The following is a 20,004-nucleotide window of genomic DNA, read 5'->3' on the forward strand; positions in this document are numbered from 1 at the left end:
GAATACCCCCAGGGCCATCTCTCTGCAGCTTGATACTCCCTGCGGCCTCATACTACACATGTGCCCACATGCACATGTGTAGTATGAGGCCGCAGGGAGACCTACCACATTATTATTTTATAACCCGCACTTAGCATCCATTTTCAGCCCGTAGCCAAAGAAATAAAAAAAAAAAAAAAAGAAAGTTAATGCGAGGGGCTGATGTCCCCTGTCCCTTACGTCGCTGATCTGGGAGGCGTTCACGCGAGCTCTGATAAAGTCAGGGTGGTCAGGAGGCAGGGTGCATCTGTGCATCGCTTCCGAGTCTCCGGCCCTGTACAGCCTCTGTCAAATTACAAACACAGTCAGGAGTGAGCACTGCGCGCCTGGCTCGGGGGGGCGCCCGTTAAGAACGTACGATGAAACAACGCGTACATCACTGCACTGGAGGTAGCTCGTCCTGGCGTGGAGCAGGCCCGGAGAGTCGACCACCGCCGTGAACTTCATGGCCCCCGGATTCTGACGGTATTTTGTCTGAGGAAAGAGGGGGAGAGAAGGAGACCTTAAGTACAAACCGAGCGACGCGGCGATGAGCTAAGTTCTGAAAACGCCGCCAAGGGGAAACAAAAAGGCGCTTGCGTTCTACCCTTCCTGAGAAGGACAGCACGGAGGTCAGGCAGCCGGGCACAGGTGCATTTTCAAGCAAAAACAAAAAAAATCTGCACAAACTAATTCAGAGGTAGCCAGCAGATCAACGAAAGAGTCTGCAACCGTTTGATAAATGGCGATGACTAGGCCGTGGTGTCTTCCTCCGGTTCTTAAAATGAAATACTTTCTCGGCTTTTAATCATCTAATAATTAATCTAAAGCTGCTAAAATTAATAACACACAGCAGAAATCAATAAGTAAACAAAGATCATGCAGCGCCTTTCAGTCCCATCAATGCTTTTGATCCAGTTCTGTTTAAAATTACAAATCATAACGAAGGCATCGGTCAGTGAGCCGCCTGTATCGTTATGTAAGAGACTCTCTCATTTCATTAACGGGGAGCCCTCCACAACTTGAGGGGCATTAGGGACATAAAAGCGTCTGTTACATAAATCCTGAGAATTCATAGGCTGTTCTTATCAATATCAAGAAAACCCTTGATATTAATGGTCAGGTTAGTGTTGCCAGCTGGCTCCAGATATTCAGGACAGGTCCATCCGGTCCTGGTTTTACTCCACTGCATGCAGGGCCTTGTAGTCCCGACTTCCCTATGCGTTCCTTAAGAAAAGCAAGACTACGAGCTCCTCCACCCGGCGAGGTAACACCAGGACTGGAAGAGCCTGTCCTGAAAACCTAGAGCCGATTGGCAGGCCTAGGCCAGAAATGCTGTAAAAGCCTTTTTAAAATGCAGTATTTCATGGATTATACCTAGAAAGTCTGTCCACTACAATATTGAGAGATATATTTCCATATTTCTCATTACCCTGGGAAAAATTAGGGCAGTGTACATATACATACAGGAACATAGCTTTAATTTAATTCCAGAATTTATATTCCACAAATTCCAAGCCATATGGCTCGCTCGAAGCAGATTACAGGGCTAGAACAAAATCAACAGTACAATACGACTTTACAACATAGCATGAGCTATTGTGCAAGATTCAGACTGGAACTAGAAAAAGCAAAAAAGGAATTTGTAGTTAAAGGAGCAGTGTATTTAAATCCAGGCTGGAAGTTTAACTTCTTGGAAATGTGCTAAGTAACCGGCCCGGGGACTTCTCAGCGGCAGTAGATACTGCCCGCCATGAGTCTGCTGGGATTCTTGAGGGAAGCTTCGCACTCTGGGTCGCCCCCCGCTGGCTGGAAATGCCACTGAAAGCGCTTGCCTCACTCAGAATCAGTTTTGCCCTGGTACCGGATCAATGGGGCAGGTGAGGAAGGAGCGACAGTGAACGGAAAAGCAAGCCAGCAAAAACCAAAGACATCAGGACAGAACTGAGGGTATTTGGGTCAGACCACATCAGTGAAAGGATACTGAAGGGGGTTACAGTACTGAGGTGCACTGTCACAAATAATTTGGGCCCTCCCCTTATGTGAACGGGTTCCCGTATTAAATTCAAACTACGAATGCTATTGTTCCTCCAAGCTGCACACGAGGCCTTGGATGACAAAGTGTCTGCCCGGGCATTGACCTTACGTGACCTTGGGTTAAGTGCCTCGCCCGCCATCGCCTCAGGTACAAACTTAAGATTGCGAGCCCCCAGGGAACAGGGAAGTGCCGCCTGTGCCTGAATTTAATCCACGCTGAAGGGGCGGGAAAGCAGAATGTAAATTAATAATAATAATAATTTAGTACCTCGCTGATGAGCTCTCCTGCCTTCCTTACGCTTTCGATCTGCGGTGATCCCAGCGCCATCCAGCCGACCCCCCTCATAAAGTTCAGGTCAGATTTGTAACTGGTCTGTGGAAAGAAGCAAGCGTTTTAACCAGTCAGACACACGTTTCAGAGCCAGAGCCTTCCTGTGCTTCCATCCACATCAGATCCTGAAGTCAAACCGTTTGCATCTCTTTACTCTACTACTAGCAATTAAATAATACAGCAAGCAGGCTATGGAAGAAGCCCCTTAAGTGGGTTGACGTGACTCGCCCCCTAGAAGTAAGTTCTGTTGCATATTACCGGGAATCCCTGGTCTTTCATCATGTGCCGTATGGGCTCATCGGGGGGGGACACGCGTACTCCTCGCTGACCTTTAACGCAGCTCCGCCCGCCCCTCATGTAGTTTTATTACTAGCACAGTCACGTCTAACCGCTTGGACCGTGGAGTCAGGTGTCGTTAATGCTTCTTGGAGGTTTATCTCAAAACCGCTTCAGTAACGAATTTTATATGACAACGAGGAAAGCTCACTAACGCGACGGGTTCATTTCTTCCAAACGCCTGAGCTACGCCAGTGGCTGAGTATCCAGACAGATCCAGTCGGGGCATTTTCTCTCCACCTTCAAAATAGGTGCCCAAACCAGTTAGGGGGATATCTGGCTTCAGGCGCAAAGATTTACTCCTGGGCATATTTTTTAGCAAACCTGTGCATTTCGCAGAATACAGCTCGTTTTACATTTTTATAAGCACTACATGGGCCCCAGAGCTCATCATATTACACCTTTATTTGAACACCCATTAAATAAACTTCTGAGAAGCTCCTAACTGCTTTTAAGACTTCATGTAACGGCCCGGGTGGGATGCAAGAGTTGGCCACAATGGACGACTGCTCTGACAGAGCTCAGCTAAATCAAAAAAACGGCAGCATGAAAGCGGCAGCTGAACCAAGCAGAATACTCTGGCGGGCAGATTAACATCTTTCACGCGTTTCCCGTGTGCATGTGATACAGACCCGAGGCGTGCCACTTTTATCTCACCGCCCACGCTTCCGGGCGGCGGTGTACTAAAGTCTTGCAAGTCGCAAGATCCTAAGCCAATCATGGAGACTCTCCTCCTTTCACCAGCGAGCAGCGAGAATAAACCCCGCGCCTACCGTACGCAGCCGATAAGTAACGAGAGCGTGGGCGACCCCCTCACCCCTGCCCAGCCGGGAGGAAACCCTTCGCCGAAGCACCTCCCCGCCAGGTAGGGTGGGAGTCACCGATGCCGGGGGTTGCAGGGGGTGGGGGCCTCCCGGTAGAATGATCCCCGGTCCCCCCCGACTCTAGAGCGAAGCCTGTGGCGGGGGGGGGGGTGGGGGGGAGAGGCTCTCTCACCTCGCTCTGCAGCTTGTGGGCCCTCTTCGCCCACTCCAGTTTCAGGTCGTCGGGGAGCGCCGTGTACCGGTGGAGCCGCTGCCTGTAGTCTTGGGCGCTGGCCAGAGCCTGGGCCTTCCTGGCCTGCACCAGGTTCACCATGTCCAGGGGGAGGTGGAAGTGGGCCATGGCCCGCCGGGAGTCCTTACGGTAGCGCCGGTCGCTCTGCAGCCTGGCCACCTGCAGGCAGTGCAGCATCTTGGGGTCGTCCAGAACGCTCCTGGCCCCAATGAGCTTCCCCTTCTCTTGCAGAAAGCCGTGTCTGTACTGGTACTTTAAAAAAAAAAAAATAGAAAATAAAAACAACGTTAGCACTGCGCTGGTCGGGTAAGAAATCCTACATTTTTCTAGTCAAAATATTTTTAGCTTAATGCCCTTTTCTTGTTAGGAATGTTACTATTTACGAACACCGTAAGTCCAAAAAAACCCCCCAAAAACTGGCTTAAAAGGCTGAGATTTTAGAAACAGACCCTTGTTTTAAAAATACTTCCTTGTAACTTTTTGCATTTCTGAACATGGGCTTAGAACGGATTCCAAAAGCGCCGCAACACCGGGAAACGCTCTGCGAGGGATGTGCAGCGGGGACGGATTCGTCCCATTCGGTATTCGTATTCGTCGGGACCCAAATCCGTTGCATCCGTTCTCGGGGGACCCCAATCCGTTCATTAGTTACACATGTATTCGTTTCCCCAAAAAAAAAACCCCATCCCAACCCTTTAAATTTAATTAACTACAACCCCCCACCCTCCTGACCCCCCCCCCCAACACTTGCTAAATGTCCCTGGTGGTCCAGCGAGGGTCCTGCACAAGTTGCTCCTACCATGTGACAGGGGCCGACCAATGGCACCGGTAGCCCCTGTGACATAGTGAGGGCAAAGGCTATCGGCGCCATTTTGAATACCGGCAGCCGACGGCCCGAGTGCAGGAGATCACTCCAGGACCCCCGCTGGACCATCAGGGACATTTGGCAAGTCTTGGGGGGAGGGGTCAGGAGGGTGGGGGTTTATTCGTAAGTGATACGTTGTATTCGTGGGGGGGGGGGGGGTCGCCATACAGTGTCGTGACCCCCACGAATACAACGAATATGGCATATACGTTGCGGATTGCCAATACGTTGCAACCTAATGCACACCCCTAACGCTCTGCCGGTGTCACTGGGAGAATATGGAGCCGCAGTGATTCCGCTCGGAGCGGCAGTGACGTCACTGGGGGATGCGTCAGAACCCCACTGCAATGTAACATTTTCTGCCTTCCACCCTCCTGCCTGGCACAGTTATGGAGCTGCCTTAGCTCGGTGGAATCCATCTTGCATGATTATCTTCTCGCGCATCATCCAGGGGCCAGAAAGGAAGGCCATGCTACTCACGTCGCTTGCAATCTCTCTGGAGGCCTTGGCCGTCTGGAACGGAATAGCTTCCATGGTCAGTTGGTAGCCCAGGGCTCTGAGATTGTGCCAGGATTCCCTGTATTTGGCCTGAAGTGGCCCAAACAAATAGAGACATTTTCTTTTCAGTTCAAAAATTATAAAAAAAAAAAAAAAAAAAGGAATTTAAATCATACATTCTGACACAGCTGCAGAGAATTAGCCAAAAATATTTATTATACGGATAACCAAAAAACCCCTTTGATTGTTTTCTTTAAATATTATACGTGCACGGACCACATGCCGCATATTTCCATATATTATTAATGGTTTTTCTTTACTACCTGCTCCATGTAAATCTTCTAAAGTTATTTTACACCCGTTCCATGTAAACCGATGTGATGTGCAAAGGGAATGTCGGTATGAAAAAGTTCCAAATAAAAATAAATAATCTTTGATAGGAAGGTACAGATTGCATCTGGTCACTACCCCCATTTCAGATTAGTCAGCGTCAGCGCTGCTAGGAATCTGACACCAGGTGCAGCAGGACATCCTGTGTCCCTGCCCCCCGGGGGCACAGCAAGATCCAATCTGCCCCCAGGCATCCAGCTCCCAGCTCGGGGGTTGTAATAAAACCCAACGACGAGCGATTACGGGAGCCTTCAGATATATATTTGTAAATGTAGACTTTTTACAGAATAAAGCTGTTCCTGAGAGGCGCGTGTCCCTTCATCCTTCCGAGGTCGCGGCAGAGGAATAACCGCACCCTGATGCCGCACTGATACAGCAGGCTTGCTGTACAGGTGCCTGGGAAGGGAGGGACCGTCTGTCACCGTAACAGAAGTAGCAACATCAGTCCAATGTTCTTCCTTTGGGAAGCAGTAAAGGGGGGGGGGGGGGGGGGGGAATCCCAGTTCAAGCCGTTTCAGAGGTTGCCTTCAACCAACGCAGTATGAAGATCTTTTAATTGATACATTTAGGGATTTCTTGGGATCTTTTTTTTTTTTTTTTGGCAGTCTTATTTTCAAAAGCCTGAGAGCCTGAAAATGAATTGAGGAGGGGGGGGGGTGCAAGGCTGAGGGGGGCCCTAGGGAAATGGTTCCCAAATCTGTTCGGGGGGGGGGGGGGAGGGGTTCTCCAGCCACTCCTGCTTCCAGGACGCTGCAGTGAAGAAGCTTGGGTAGGGGAGAGCTCGGGTCATGTCTCGCTGGCCCTGGGCTGATCTGGGTTTCTTTAGCTCTCGCTGCTGCCACTGCAGAGAAATCCACGGCATCGCAGGCCGAGGAGGAGAGGCAGAGAGAGGGAGAGGGGAGGGGGCTGCTGCTGGGCGGAAACGGATGGGGGAGAGGGGGCTCCCTTTGCTGGGAAGGGGTGGGTGAGGGTGAAAGGGGGAGGCAAGACAAATAGTGAAGGGGGGGAGAAAGAGGCAAGTGGTAGGGGGGATGCAGGGCAAAGAGAAGGGGACACATAGATGGATTCAGGGCACAGAGAGGAATGGGGGAGAGGGGACGGAGGGAAGGAGGGGAAGGAGGGGAGGTAGGCGCAGGAAAGAGAAAAGGTTTGCTGGGCATGAGGTGGGGGGGGGGGGAGACAGAGAGGGGGGGTGCTTTACTGAAGCTGCCACCACTATAAGGACAGCTGTGCCTTTGCTGCTGAAGGAGAAGCTTCTGCTTCAGGGCAGACCCTGGAAAGTGAGGGAGGGGGGCGGTTATTCTGTATATCTGCCCCGGGCGCAGGAAAAGCTGGCCCCCGGCTCTGGGGAGGGGAGGGCAAACCGCATGCGGAGAGTTCCCCTTTGAAAATGGACTTGAAGGTCTGTGAATACTTCCCGGCCGGTGGGTGTGCACGCACGTGCATTTCAAATGTGTTTTATGGTGCAATACCAGGGAACGCGTGACTTGTACTCCTGCCTGCTGACCACGTGAGTGAGTACGTCTAGTGAGGGGACTCAGACCCAGGCTGTGCCTATAACCCCAGCCAGAGAGGGGCAAACCTCAGCTAAAAGGAAGGAGAAGCAATTCCATATTAAAGGGGTCTGTTCTGAGGAAGCGTTGGCAGGAGGGGGGGTCAGCTGCTAGTCTTGACCACGGATTACTTTCGGAGTCAATATTTAAAACTGGCCGGTTAAGTAACTAAGGGGAGGGGGGGGGAGGGTCATTCATCAACTTGCGTTAGGCCGTCATCGCGCGCGTTACGCCGTTATCGCACACGATGACCCTGTACCGCACGCCATAAACGGCGCATCCCACATGGCGGATGCAAATTTTGATATTTTCTAGTGAAGTGGGAGGAGTTTGGGCGGGGTTAAGGGAAATCAGGGGCTGGCAGCGCTGCGCGCGATAAAGTTTATCGCCCGCTGGCGCAGGAAATCTCGCAGGAAATGCCTGCACCTTTCTTCTGGGCGCTACGGGGGAGGGGGGGGGAAGGCACTAGCGATGCCGCGACGTCGCGTGACTCCGTTTTCCGACGCGGCGGGCTGCAAATGTGCCTAGCCACGCCCCTTTCTGTAATGCGGCTGCTTTTTTTTTTTTTTTTGATGAATGTAGCTCTTAGCCTGTTAGAACTTCTCCGGCCAAGTTACGACGCCCGTTCAGCGGCACGACCATGCTGCTGAACGCACAAGTATAACGGAGCGCTTAGCCGGATAAAAGATTCAACCCGCCCTAAGTCAAGTTTAGCTCAGCCGTGCGACTTATACGGCTAAAGTCTGAATGCCCTCAGATAGCCGCATAGGTTGTAAGGCTAACTCGCCCCGCCCCGATCCGCCCACAACTCATGCTGCCAACTTTCTAACCACACATCAGGGACTTAATACAGCGGGGGCTGCTGAACGGGGGTGCGCATCCAGCGGCCACTGCCGAGCTGCGTAAGTCCCGCGCACCGTCTAAATCGCGCTGATTCAAGCGCTTTGAATACCGACTTCCCCACGACCTCGTCACTCGTCAGTGCCAGGGATAATCTTAACCCAGCTTCTAAAATGTGACAGCGGGAAAGAAAAAAGTCATTACTCACATCGCTGAGGTTGGCGGCGTTGACTCTCGCTCGCGTAAACTCGGGCAAGGCCAGGGTCAGCGTGTAGTGATGCAGGTTATCCTCCCCTGCTGCTCTGTACAGGCGCTGGAGATGCAGAGGTCAAAATAATTTGTTACTAATTCATACCTGGATTGTAGGAAATCCCTCCCTTGCTCTCCAGAGTGATTATTATTCTGTATGATTTGTTTCTGTGGTCGAATTGCCTTCTTTTTTTTTTTTTTTTTAACACGTTTTTTATTCCTAGTTCTGCAGTAAAGCATGAATACTACATGAAAGGCGCTGATGATAATTTGCAGCCTGTCACATGCAGGATGAATACTGGAACGTGACAGAATGCATGCATAGTAATAAGCACTGGAGCGCAGGACATTAGAACTATTAGAAAATATTTATTCACAGAGGATGCAAGGAATAGTGAGGGGTTAGCTAGCAATCAATTGAGGTCTATAGCATTGCACCAGGTAGTGCGCTGGGCGGACTGGAAAGGTTTTATGTTTCTCCGTATGCAGCACTGCCTAATCAGCGGGCATGCAAGCCCTCCCAACCTTACCACTCATGTAATGAAATTAAATCAAAATCCAGTCACCCTGATCTTTTTTCTGATTTGTCACCATTCCTTTTTTTTCTCACACAGAGGACTTGCCCACGGCAGCAGGCATTCACCATCCGCCACGGAGCCGTTTCTTAAAATGATCTCCATGACCTCTCTTGGAAAGAGTTATTTCTCTTACTCCCTTCCCTCATTCCGGTGCAAGCCATTTAGCAAAAGCACCCCTTGTAATGAATGCTGCACGTGTCCAGCCACTTACCTGGTTAGTGATCATACTGCTGAATTTGGCATGCAGGAGGTCAGGGGAGTCGGTCACCGAGGTAAACCGGAACGAATGCGGCTGCTGACGATATTTACTCTGGGTTCAAACAGAGAAGAAATCAGGAGGTTGGTGTTTTACCTGAGAAATGCAGGTTATGACCAAAGCCTGGATTTCAAGTGGATCTTGTCAGCATGTGGAGATAAAGTGAATTCTCCAAAGTCAAACGCAGCAGAAGGACATGTTGACCTCATAGCCCCAGTCTTCCTGACTCCCGGTCCAACGTTCTAATCAGTAGAGCCCGCTCCTCTTCCCTAAACTGATTCATCCTGTCAAGGAGATAAAACCTTTTGGCTTGGCGGATGGAGCACCCGACCCCCTTCCTTCGGAGCTCCGTCTCTATCAGAACCGGTCTCTGTCGGGCTTATGGCACCAGCAGCTTTCATTCAACGCTGCCTGTTTCTGCCCCCCTCACATCCCCTTTCAACTCAGCCCAGCCATTATAGCAACAAGGCTGGGCCAGGGGCCACAGACAGGCAGCTCTCTCCGGACATGGCGTCTGGCCATTAGACGCCGCCATCCAGCAAAAGCCGGGGGCTTCCATCCCAGCCCGAGAACGCTGCCTTCACGGCATCCCCAGCGCCGCTCGGCCCAAGAGTCATTCCCAGGAGCCTCTGCACAGCAGTGCACAGAGGGAGAACCTTTTCCCAGCAGTTTATTCTGTGTTCATTTTCTTAAAAAAAAAAAAAAAAAAAAAGCTACCAGGTCGGGTGTCAGTGGTAGCCAAGCAAGCTGAAAAAGTTTCCAGGTCAGCGGCCTGGCGGACGGTCACCACCCAGTTTCCCGGCTTTGCTGTTTCTGATTTCGGTGGTTGGTAAGGAAAAGGCTGATTTTTGCGGGTCCCTGCATGAAGGCGGGTCCCTGTCCCCTTGGACAGGGACCCGCCTTCATGCAGGAAATGCAGAATAAGTATAAACAGGTCTTTGATTTGAGCAATGCGTTGCTAAACCTCGTTTTAAAAAAGACTGCGGTATAGAAGGCTGACAATAGAGGCATTTCGGCTTAATAAATGGGAAAAACTCTTGCTTTTCATTGCCCAGTCAGAAACCCCCGTGGCCTTACCTCACTGATGAGATCTGAAGCTTTCTTCCTTCCTTCGATTTCCAGTGCTCCGGTTGCAATCCAGCCTGCTCCCCTCATATAATCCATGTCGGAGCGGTACAGCCTCTGTTGGAAAGCAGGCCCAGAGTATTTACCTCGCTCAATAATCTGAAGGCGTTCTTCCAACTGCCCCCTCAATGCACTCAAACCACCCACAGTCCCTTGCGGGGAGCGGGGAGATCGGAATTTACCGGGCCCAGAGGGCACTGAGAGCAGTACTAGTAAATCAGGACCAGTCCGAAACGTTGTGATGGCAAAAAACCATAGGCTGGCAGCCCTGGACTCAAACGTTCAACAAACGAAATATATCTGGAAGGAAGCGGGAGAGAACCTCAAAGCTTGGGTCATTGTAGAGGTCATTAGTGTTTTCCATTTTTCTCTTTGAGAACGGTGTCCTGCTGCTAGCACTGGGAATTAAGGCTACAGGTACCACCCATAGGTAGTGGGAGGGCAGGCGCCTCCAGGTTTCCCTGGCAATCAGGCCCGTGCAGTATCAGCGAGTAAAAAAAAAAAATAATGTACATCCAAACCGGGCGCGCATCCACCTGCCCCGGGTGCTCGACGCGATAGGCAGATGAGCTGCTGCGCTAAGAGGTAACCCGTGCATCCCTGGCGCTCTGCGGTGGGCGCCCGGGAGAAGTGACTGAGCGCCCAGAGCAGCACTGCCCAGAGCTCCCTCCCCACCCCCGCAGGGCTGCTCCTGATTGGTCCTTTTCACGGACATGTGACAGTGAATGGACCAATCAGCAGGAAGGGAAGGAGTTAAATACATTAATATCAAGTGCCCGACACTTAATGTATTCACTCCTTCGCTCACTGCCGGCAGCAGCTCCTCCCATGAGGAACCACAGAAAGTGGGATTTTTGTTGTTGTTGTTGTTAAGCTCTTGAGCGGGACATAATTCTGTTTTTTGTGGTTCCTCCTATTCAGTATCGCTAGGATACTAATAAGAGGAATCACATAAAGCAAGACTTTTTGGGGTTTTTTCCGTCAGCCCTTGAGCACCGCATGCTTTAATGCTTGCTCCCGGGCAGGCATTACATTTGCAGTGTTAAAATGGACACCGTAGCTGCACGGCAATTTTTTGCATCGGGGGGGGGGGGGGTAATAGCTAACAGCCTCATCTACATGAATGTATAAGTGATGAGTGCTATTATCTATGCTCTGGTTTGGTCCATGCGTTTTGGAGGCGCTAATCCCCTTATTGCATCGGGTATCAGTCTAGCGCGTCCAAGCACGTGTAAAGCCGTGCGCTCCTCCGAGGGCATCAGCCTGAATGTGCCCTAACCCTTCTCTGGAGAGAGCAGCTCTTAAGGGACGAGGGGGATCTCATAGCTCAGCCCGTGCACCCAACCAGGTCTTGGGACCTTCACTGGGCCACAAGGGGTTCCGATGGGTTCCGCAAACGATGGATGCTCTGCTGACCTGGATGCCGATATCTGCACAGGTTACGGTAAAGGTTATTATAATAATTCTAGCTTCCTTAAATGCCATCACTTTGGCTAATGACAGCAGCTGCAGAAAGCATTTTTTTTTTATACACAGACGATGGGAGGTAGGGGACCTGCTGGCCCGAGCGTAATGTCTCGCGGCTCGCCAAACGCCCGGCCTGCTCGGCAGGCACTTACCTCGCTCTGCAGTTCGTAGGCTTTCTTTGCCGACTGCATCCTGAGGTCATCGGACAGGGAGGTGTAGTGGTGCAGCAGCTGCTTGTACCTCTGGTCGCTGACCAGGGCCTGGGCATTGCTGGCGTGGACCAGATTCACCATGTCGAGCGGCAGGTGGAACTGCGCCTTGCTCTCCTCAAAGCCTTTTCTGTACTGCACCTAAGGGCACAAAGCAGCTTTTCCTCTCACGCGCCTGCAGGAGGACAGAGATTTCCCCGGCCCTGGCTCCGTTAACCGTGCGGCTCCGGGAGAACTCGCTCGCCTCTGGCCTCACCGAATTATTGTCGTTGGGAGGAGTTTATGAATAAACTGGCGGTCCAGTCCGCTGGCTCATCCCTCCCTCAGCTCATGCGGAGCCACCTAGGTTCAGTTTCTGGCTCGGATCTTCCGGACCCCCCCCTACCCTCTCGGGTCGGTAGGGGCCAGGAATACCGCAGAGGCAGCGTTCCCAGCCCCCTGGAAGGAGAGAGGCACAGTCATCGCACATCGACGACGACGACGCCCCAGCGATTTGGCGCTGGTGATCGTAGGGCACCCCAGGGAACCCGGGGGGGGGGGGGGGGGGCTTGGGCCCCCGATCAAGAGCCGTTGCTGCTACGGCTGGGCTAAAACTGGGAGGGGAGATCCAATGGGGGACTGGGGGGAGGGGAGAGGAAGAAATCCCCAGATGATTGGGAAGGAAGGCTCCTGGCGCCATAGTCCAGATGTGGATCCAGCTGAGCTGGGAGCAGACAAGGAGCGGAGCAGGAGAAAACGTCCAGGTGAAAACGAAACGAATAAACTGGCAGGTAAAAACATCACTGACCACCGGGATCATCCTCATCGCCCTTTGGGTAAATAATATTTCCCCTCCCCTTTGAGCTGCAATATTTTTCGGCTGTGTTTTCATTGCTGTTGAGTTTCGTACTCGGCCTCCTTTCTGCTCTGCATTCGTTCCCCCCCCTCACCCCCCCCCCCTCGGCGTCAGGATATTTTCCTGCCCTTAACTCACATCGCTGTGCAGCGAGGCCGCGTGCACCGAATGGGCGATGCTGATGTCATCTTCCACACCGTGCAGGCCGATCACCTGCCCTTTCGTCTTCTCGTACGCTTCCTTATACTTGCGCTGCAGAGAGAAAAGAAAAAAAAAAAAGCAAAAACACGAGTTTGAGCGCTGACTGCCCAGGAAAACAAATCTATTTATTTCTGCATGTCAGCGAGACAAATCTTGCACGAGCGGTCAGGGACGCTGTGAGGTTTCAGACGGTTAATTTGCAAGGAAAGGAGTTTGCAGACGGAATGCTTTTCTCTACAGAAGGGGCTTTGTAAGATTGCGGGTAGGGGGCTCCATCCGCATTGCACTACATTTATATTCTCCTTCTGTAACTCTGCCCCCTACCACTCCCAGGACTGAGAGTCCTTACGGTACAAGGACTTAGGCAGAGTGAGCTATCTAACCCCACTGTGAAAGAAAGTGCCCATCGCACCCGTTTGTTTGATTACTGGCAGAAGGAAAATACCTCTGCAACCGCAGATGATAAAGTAGGAGACAGACAATGCCACGTCAAATGGTTTGCCTTCTTCTCAGAAGAATTAAGACTCTCTTTACATCAGGGCTTCCCAAACCCGTCCTGGGTGCCCCACAGGATATCCAGAATGAATATGCATGAGACCAATCTGCATGCGTTGGAAAGCGAGTAGATGCACCTTTATCTCACGCATGCTCCTGGGATATCGAAGGAGGCCCTGCCTTGCACAGTCCGGACGCTCCAGTAATGCAAGGGGAGGAGAGGCCCAGGGGAGCAGGGAAAGTCACCCCCCGAAGGGGACCTACCTCACTAATGATGTCAGAGGACGCCTTTGCAGCCTGGAAGGGAAGGGCATCCAGTCTGAGCTTATACCCGCCATCCTTCATCTTCTGCCAGGATTCCTTGTAACGAATCTGTTTGGAGAAACGTCGAGCAGCGTTAGAAGGCGGCAAACCGATGGTAGGGCCTTGACTTGCAGAACCGCCCTGCGGCGCTAGGAGGAGGAGGGGGATATCATTGAGTTTGTATCCATTGTTTATTGTAAGCATCGTACATCCGGCTTAACTAGCGCACCGAACAGCAGCTGGATACGGAGCCTGAAATGTTCCCTGAGGGCGCAACGTCAAAAGGAAAAAGAGAAAAGAACTTAACAGCCATGTTCCCCGAAAATTTGGAACTGGGTGCTCACGAACTCCCTGCAGAACCTATCAGGGCATCGCCGGAGAGGAAACAAATGTCTCTTAAGGTAAGCTAAACCCCGAGTCAGAGGGCATATACTGTACTGCCCTATCCTCAGAGAGCTTGTCAACCAGGCCTAAGTTTTGAGTTTGTAAGGTTGAAACGATTCTTTGAGGTTGTATTGTGATAAAATACAGTCCTATGCCCTCTTACAAGTTTTGTGTTTTCCGTATAACTTCAGGGCACAGGACTTCTTCATCCAGCTCCCCAGCAAGTTAAGCAAGAGGCTGAGGGAATCTATAGGAAACTTCCACAGACCACCTTAAGGGACTGGGCACAGCTGTCTTGCCCAGTCTTCCTTAAGATCTAGACCCACCAGGAATCCTGGATGAAGGGAGGAGCCCCCCTCCCCAGGGTACAAGAACTCAGGGCCTGGAAGGGAGCAGACAGGAACCCCTTCCATGCAAAGACCTGCTATGTCCGTGTGTCACCTGAACTTGAGGAGAGCTGCACTGTAAATAAATTGCACAAAAAGGAAACAGCCAGGCTGCCTTCTTATTCCTTCTAGCTGATTCCCGAGCCACTATCGCCAAGTTACCACAAAGGGTTTCTCATGTCTAGGGACCTTCATTTTCAGGTTTTATTTTATTTTTCCAGGGATTTTGTCAGTGTTTTTTTTATAAAAACAAAAATGGAAAATCGGCGGAAACAGCGGCTCATTTTTTTTTCTCACTGACTTTTCTCCCATTTTTGTTCGTTATGATAATCGCTGATAAATTCCCTGGAAAATAAAATACAAACTTTGTGGAAGGCCCTGCTCACGGCCACAAGCCGAGAGTCAGGTTACAGATTTTTTTTTTTTTTTTTTAAATATTTTAGTGTCGGACTTTCCTTCCCTAAAGGAAATGTTTCAACCCGAATTTTGAGTAACGCAGCGCTCATCAGTGCCCCCTTACCTCACTGATATTGGAAGCGTTCTGTTTTGCCTGCAGGAGCTCAGGGAGGTCCGTGGTCGGGGTGTAATGATGCTTCATGCTCTCCCCCTGCTCCTTGTATTTCCGCTGGAAGCAGAGGAAAGATCTCAGATTAAAGACCCCCAAGTTCAAAACCCCTTCCCCGCCCGGCCCTGATAACCAGACAAGTCTATCAAACAGTCAAAAAAAATAAATAAATAGATAAAATCTAAAAAAGAACCCTGCCCAGATATTCCTCCAAAGCACAGATAAAAATCCATTTCACACGTTTAATGATGTTTTGCCTATGTTTTTTCCCCACAGGTACAAAGCGAGGAGAAAGTTCTGTCGGGAGCATGAACCCGTGTCTCCTGTCTCCTCCTCGGGTCTCTGAATGTTCGGCCCTTGAACTGAGTCTCTAGCGATGACATCTACCAACGTCTTTGTGACACACCAACCCGGGAAGAAGCAAATGGAGTTACTATTTATAGGGCCCGATGCACTGAGCATTTTTCCCATAGGACACAAAACGTTCAGTACATAGGCCCCGTGGTTTGTTGTTGCAGAATTTAACTCCGTGGATTATCGGGGTGACTGGGTGGGAATCAGGAAATCTCGGCGACACCAGAGCGCGCTGAGACGTCATCAGGCGCTGGGTGAAGCCGCCCTGCCGTTGGCCAGCGCCTCGTGGCGGTGTCGGCGCACGTCAGCGCGCGGTTGTCCGATGCTGCCCGACAAACCACGGTGCTCGATTTTCCGTGGCCGTGTTAACGGTGGGATTTTAAACAAGTAAAAGGTCGGTGCTCTCCGCGAGAAACAACGCTGCGCCCCCGTTCGCTCAGCGCACCGCCCCTCCGCCTCCCTGTTCCATCCAAACGAACTTGTACCACGGCAGCGGAGCCGCAGCATGGCTCCACTGAAATGAAAAGTAAAGTCTTTGGTGCCCTGTCCTCAAAAAAATGTTGCTGTGATAGATAAGAGCAGGCTTTTATTTTGTGGCCTTGGACGTTTTTGCCTGCTCCTTCCGGCTTCTGTAGGGTCACAGTGCTTAGGAGCCTTTATTTGCCCATCCCAGGGTGTCCCATGACTTTCTTCCCCCCCCCCCCAACGCAGCACCTAGTCACTGCAGTGATGATGTTAGGCCACAGCCTGGCTGATGCGGCCACGAAGTCTGGCCACTAGGTGTCACTGTTCTGCGATGACTGGGACTTCCCTCCCTCCCATTCCAGGCACTGTGCGTGCTGGCTTTGTGGCAGAGGGCCGTGCCTGGGGATATTCAGTGTGGCAGCATCCAGCACCACCACGGAAGCCACCGGGACCAGCCCCCGGGGTAAATGGCCTTGAACACACACACATAGGTCACAAACAGAGCTGCCCTATGGTCTACTGCCAGGAGGGAAATCCCAGGCCAGTCCTGCATTTCTGGAAACCCGTCTTGATTGCACTAAGGGGGGGGGGGGGGGTGTCAGAAACTACAAACACCGCCATGCTTTGGGATGTGAGTTCAAATCCCGGGCATGGTCAGAGAGTCTCTCCCCCGCCCTGGAAGTGGGCTGCTCTGCAGCACAGCATGCAAACTCCCAGTCTCCTCCCGAGCAGCCTTCCACGTGCGTGCGTGCGTGCGTGCGTGTGCGCGCCACAATCAAGGATGATCAAAGGGGACACCGTCCCTCTAATGATAAAGTCTCTAGATTAGAACTTACATCCACTGCCTGGTTATAACTAATTTTCGCCTGGATCATCTCAGGAGTGTCTTTAATACTGGTGTACTTCAAAGCGTAGGGATGCTGGCGGTACGTCCTCTGCGGAGGAGAGAGAGAGAGAGAGAGAGAAAAAACCCAGATCAAAGCAGGGGAAAATGTGCGCTGTCCTTTCATGCAGTTTGAAAGGGAAAGCGGGGGGGGGGGGGGGGAGGGAAATGGTAGGTGGCTTGAGATTAGAGTGAATTTGTGAACATAATTATTGGAGATGGTTTTGCTTCCTCTTTGTCTCCGCCGTCCTTTCGGATTAATAACTCGTGGCGCTGTCGCCAGGACCCTGCGATCGTTGCCGCACCCATAGCAGATGCCTTTGGGTTTTTGTTTTTTTTTGGGGGGGGGGGGGGGGGTACCATTTTTACGTGCAGTGCTGTGTAGTATACACCGGTGCTCATAACTGCACAGCCCCCTTTATAAGACCTAAAGCACGCACTTCCCTGCTATATTTACAGCTCCTTTCAAAGCCAGGATTTTATTCGGCCACAGTTATTCTGTTTTGCTTCTTTCCTTTTTTTTTTTTTTTATAGCTTTATGATTTTTTGCTCAACAGCTGAGCAGGAGATTCACTGGGACGAGTCGTAATTAAAGGCGTTCAGGGAGCACCCCAGTAATCCTCCCGTAGGATACCGTAAATACAAAATCTCTCCAAGCCTGGGTGGTGGGATCAATTCATTCCTGCAGTTGCCAGCCCGGCACCTGTCCCTGGGCGAGGCTGCCCGGCCCTTAATGCCAATGCTGCACAAGAGAACCGAAAAGTCACCCGGAGTGGCTGACACAGCAGGGTACAATTGTGCATGTGGGTGCTTCTGCTGTAAGCACCTTCCTGACCCGGATGTGTGCATCTTCCCTAGCGCATCCTTTGGGCTTAGGCTGCTCATATTTAAATAGCCAGTAGTTAAAAAAAATAAAAACCCATCCCTATGACCCAAAGCACTGGCCAAAGAGCAAATCATCCCAGAAAACCTGGGCACGTTCCCTTTGAAAAGCAGGCTGGCGATTGTCTTCCAATCTCTGCTGCGGGCTCTTAGAAAATAATGTGCGGGGGGGGGGGGCATTTCTAATATTGATGGGGAGCGCTTCCCTATGTAAATGTGGCCCGCACATGCGCCGCAGGTACAAAGCAACCCCCCCCCAAGGCTGAAGCAGGTAAAAGCGCCTGCAGGGATTTCAAAATGCCCCATCCCCCTGGGTTCTCTCCCCTGACCACCCCCCCACCCCACTTTTATCCTGCGGGTGAAGACGTGCATGCCCACTGAAAGGGGGGAGGGGGTCTCAGCTGCCGTAAAAGCTTTGAGAATTGCTCTGGCCGCACGGTAGCGCGCCATGCACGGAGGCCCTCAGCGCGCGAGGAGAGAGGCGCGGAGCTGCTTCTTAAGGTCCCGTGACTGCAGCTTTGCATTAGAAATGAGGAATCCCGGAAGCACGAGCTGCTGCGTTTGTCTTTCTAATGAAAATCTGTCTGTCTGTCTGCATCCGCGCATGCGGTGTCTGCCCCCTCCCCCCATTCCCCAGCTCTGGCGGGGGGGGGACTCTCCGCGGGCATTAATGAATCCTTGGGTGGAGGGGGTGGGACTCACTTCGCTAATGAGCTCCGCCGCCTTCTTGGCCTGCTCCACGTTCAGCGAGCCTGCGGCCGTCCATCCGACTCCTCTCATCCACTTCAGATCCGCCCTGTACTGGTTCTGGCAAAGAGAAAGGCAAGCGAAGATGTGAGGGCTCCCGAGCATTCGCCCCCTGCCCCCCAGTGAGATCCCTGAACCCCATTACGGATCCCAACGGAAAAGCTGCTTCAGTTACTGAGGACTGACTTTTTTTTTTTTACAAACATTATCCATTCAGGGGCAATTTTCAGAAGTTGCACCGTCCGGCCACGTATCTTGGACCTAATCTTCAAAGAGGAACTATCCAGAGAAACACAGAACTGACCGCAGGGAGAATTTCCCTTAAAAAAAAAAAATAATAATTCACCGCCAGTGCCCAGCGGCCGCGTGCCCTTTCACCTGCTGCTTCCACGGGCAGCAGAGAAGAGCGCACGCATCTGAAAATGCGACCGCACGCGGGCTGTTCCTTTCCCCTCCTAAATGCACCTCCCCCCCCCCAGGGAATGTTGCAGTCCGAAGCCTTGCGAAACCCCAGGCTCCTTATCAGCTGCTGCGAAGCTGGGGGATGTACCCGCCCCCTCCCTCCCTCCCTGGCTAAGCTGGGGGATGTACCCGCTCCCTCCCTCCCTCCCTGGCTAAGCTGGGGGATGTACCCGCTCCCTCCCTCCCTCCCTGGCTAAACTGGGGGATGTACCCGCTCCCTCCCTCCCTCCCTGGCTAAACTGGGGGATGTTACCCGCCCCCTCCCTCCCCCCCCTCCCTGGCTAAACTGGGGGATGTACCCACCCCTCCTCCCTCCCTGGCTAAACTGGGGATGTACCCGCTCCCTTCCCTCCCTCCCTCCCTGGGCTAAACTGGGGGATGTACCCGCCCCCCCCCCCTCCTGCTAAAGCTGGGGGATGTACCCCCACCCTCCCTCCCTCCCTGGCTCCAATTCTGGGGGATGTACCCGCCCCCTCCCTTGCTCCCTGGCTAACTGGGGGATGTACCCGCCCCCCTCCCTGGCTAAACTGGGGATGTACCCGCCCCCTCCCTCCCTCCCTGGCTAAACTGGGGGATGTACCCGCCCCCTCCCTCGCTCCCTGGCTAAACTGGGGGATGTACCCGCTCCCTCCCTCGCTCCCTGGCTAAACTGGGGGATGTACCCGCTCCCTCCCTCGCTCCCTGGCTAAACTGGGGGATGTACCCGCTCCCTCCCTCCCTCCCTGGCTAAACTGGGGGATGTACCCGCTCCCTCCCTCCCTCCCTGGCTAAGCTGGGGGATGTACCCGCCCCCTCCCTCCCTCCCTGGCTAAACTGGGGGATGTACCCGCTCCCTCCCTCCCTCCCTGGCTAAGTTGGGGGATGTACCCGCCCCCTCCCTCCCTCCCTGGCTAAGCTGGGGGATGTACCCGCCCCCCTCCCTCCCTCCCTGGCTAAACTGGGGGATGTACCCGCCCCCTCCCTCGCTCCCTGGCTAAACTGGGGGATGTACCCGCTCCCTCCCTCCCTCCCTGGCTAAACTGGGGGATGTACCCGCCCCCTCCCTCGCTCCCTGGCTAAACTGGGGGATGTACCCGCCCCCTCCCTCCCTCCCTGGCTAAACTGGGGGATGTACCCGCCCCCTCCCTCCCTCCCTGGCTAAACTGGGGGATGTACCCGCTCCCTCCCTCCCTCCCTGGCTAAGTTGGGGGGATGTACCCGCCCCCTCCCTCCCTCCCTGGCTAAGCTGGGGGAT

At 52.6% G+C, this 20,004-nt stretch overlaps 1 protein-coding gene across 2 annotated transcripts in view; it reads right to left on the reverse strand.

The window, feature by feature from the left end:
• Nucleotides 1-20,004, reverse strand: part of NRAP (nebulin related anchoring protein) — a 98,083-nt gene that overhangs the window by 20,943 nt on the left and 57,136 nt on the right. For both annotated transcript variants that reach the window (XM_029610442.1, XM_029610441.1), the window contains exons 25-38: nucleotides 18,264-18,368; nucleotides 16,633-16,731; nucleotides 14,933-15,037; nucleotides 13,604-13,711; nucleotides 12,782-12,895; nucleotides 11,752-11,949; nucleotides 10,085-10,189; nucleotides 8,963-9,061; nucleotides 8,133-8,237; nucleotides 5,124-5,231; nucleotides 3,719-4,030; nucleotides 2,324-2,428; nucleotides 415-513; nucleotides 220-324 (exon numbers count right to left, since the gene is read on the reverse strand). In XM_029610442.1, the coding sequence (XP_029466302.1) occupies nucleotides 220-324; nucleotides 415-513; nucleotides 2,324-2,428; nucleotides 3,719-4,030; nucleotides 5,124-5,231; nucleotides 8,133-8,237; nucleotides 8,963-9,061; nucleotides 10,085-10,189; nucleotides 11,752-11,949; nucleotides 12,782-12,895; nucleotides 13,604-13,711; nucleotides 14,933-15,037; nucleotides 16,633-16,731; nucleotides 18,264-18,368 (1,767 nt within the window). The remainder of the gene's footprint in view (nucleotides 1-219; nucleotides 325-414; nucleotides 514-2,323; nucleotides 2,429-3,718; nucleotides 4,031-5,123; nucleotides 5,232-8,132; nucleotides 8,238-8,962; nucleotides 9,062-10,084; nucleotides 10,190-11,751; nucleotides 11,950-12,781; nucleotides 12,896-13,603; nucleotides 13,712-14,932; nucleotides 15,038-16,632; nucleotides 16,732-18,263; nucleotides 18,369-20,004) is intronic.

This window comes from Rhinatrema bivittatum, chromosome 7, assembly GCF_901001135.1.
Source record: "Rhinatrema bivittatum chromosome 7, aRhiBiv1.1, whole genome shotgun sequence".
Taxonomy (NCBI): domain Eukaryota; kingdom Metazoa; phylum Chordata; class Amphibia; order Gymnophiona; family Rhinatrematidae; genus Rhinatrema; species Rhinatrema bivittatum.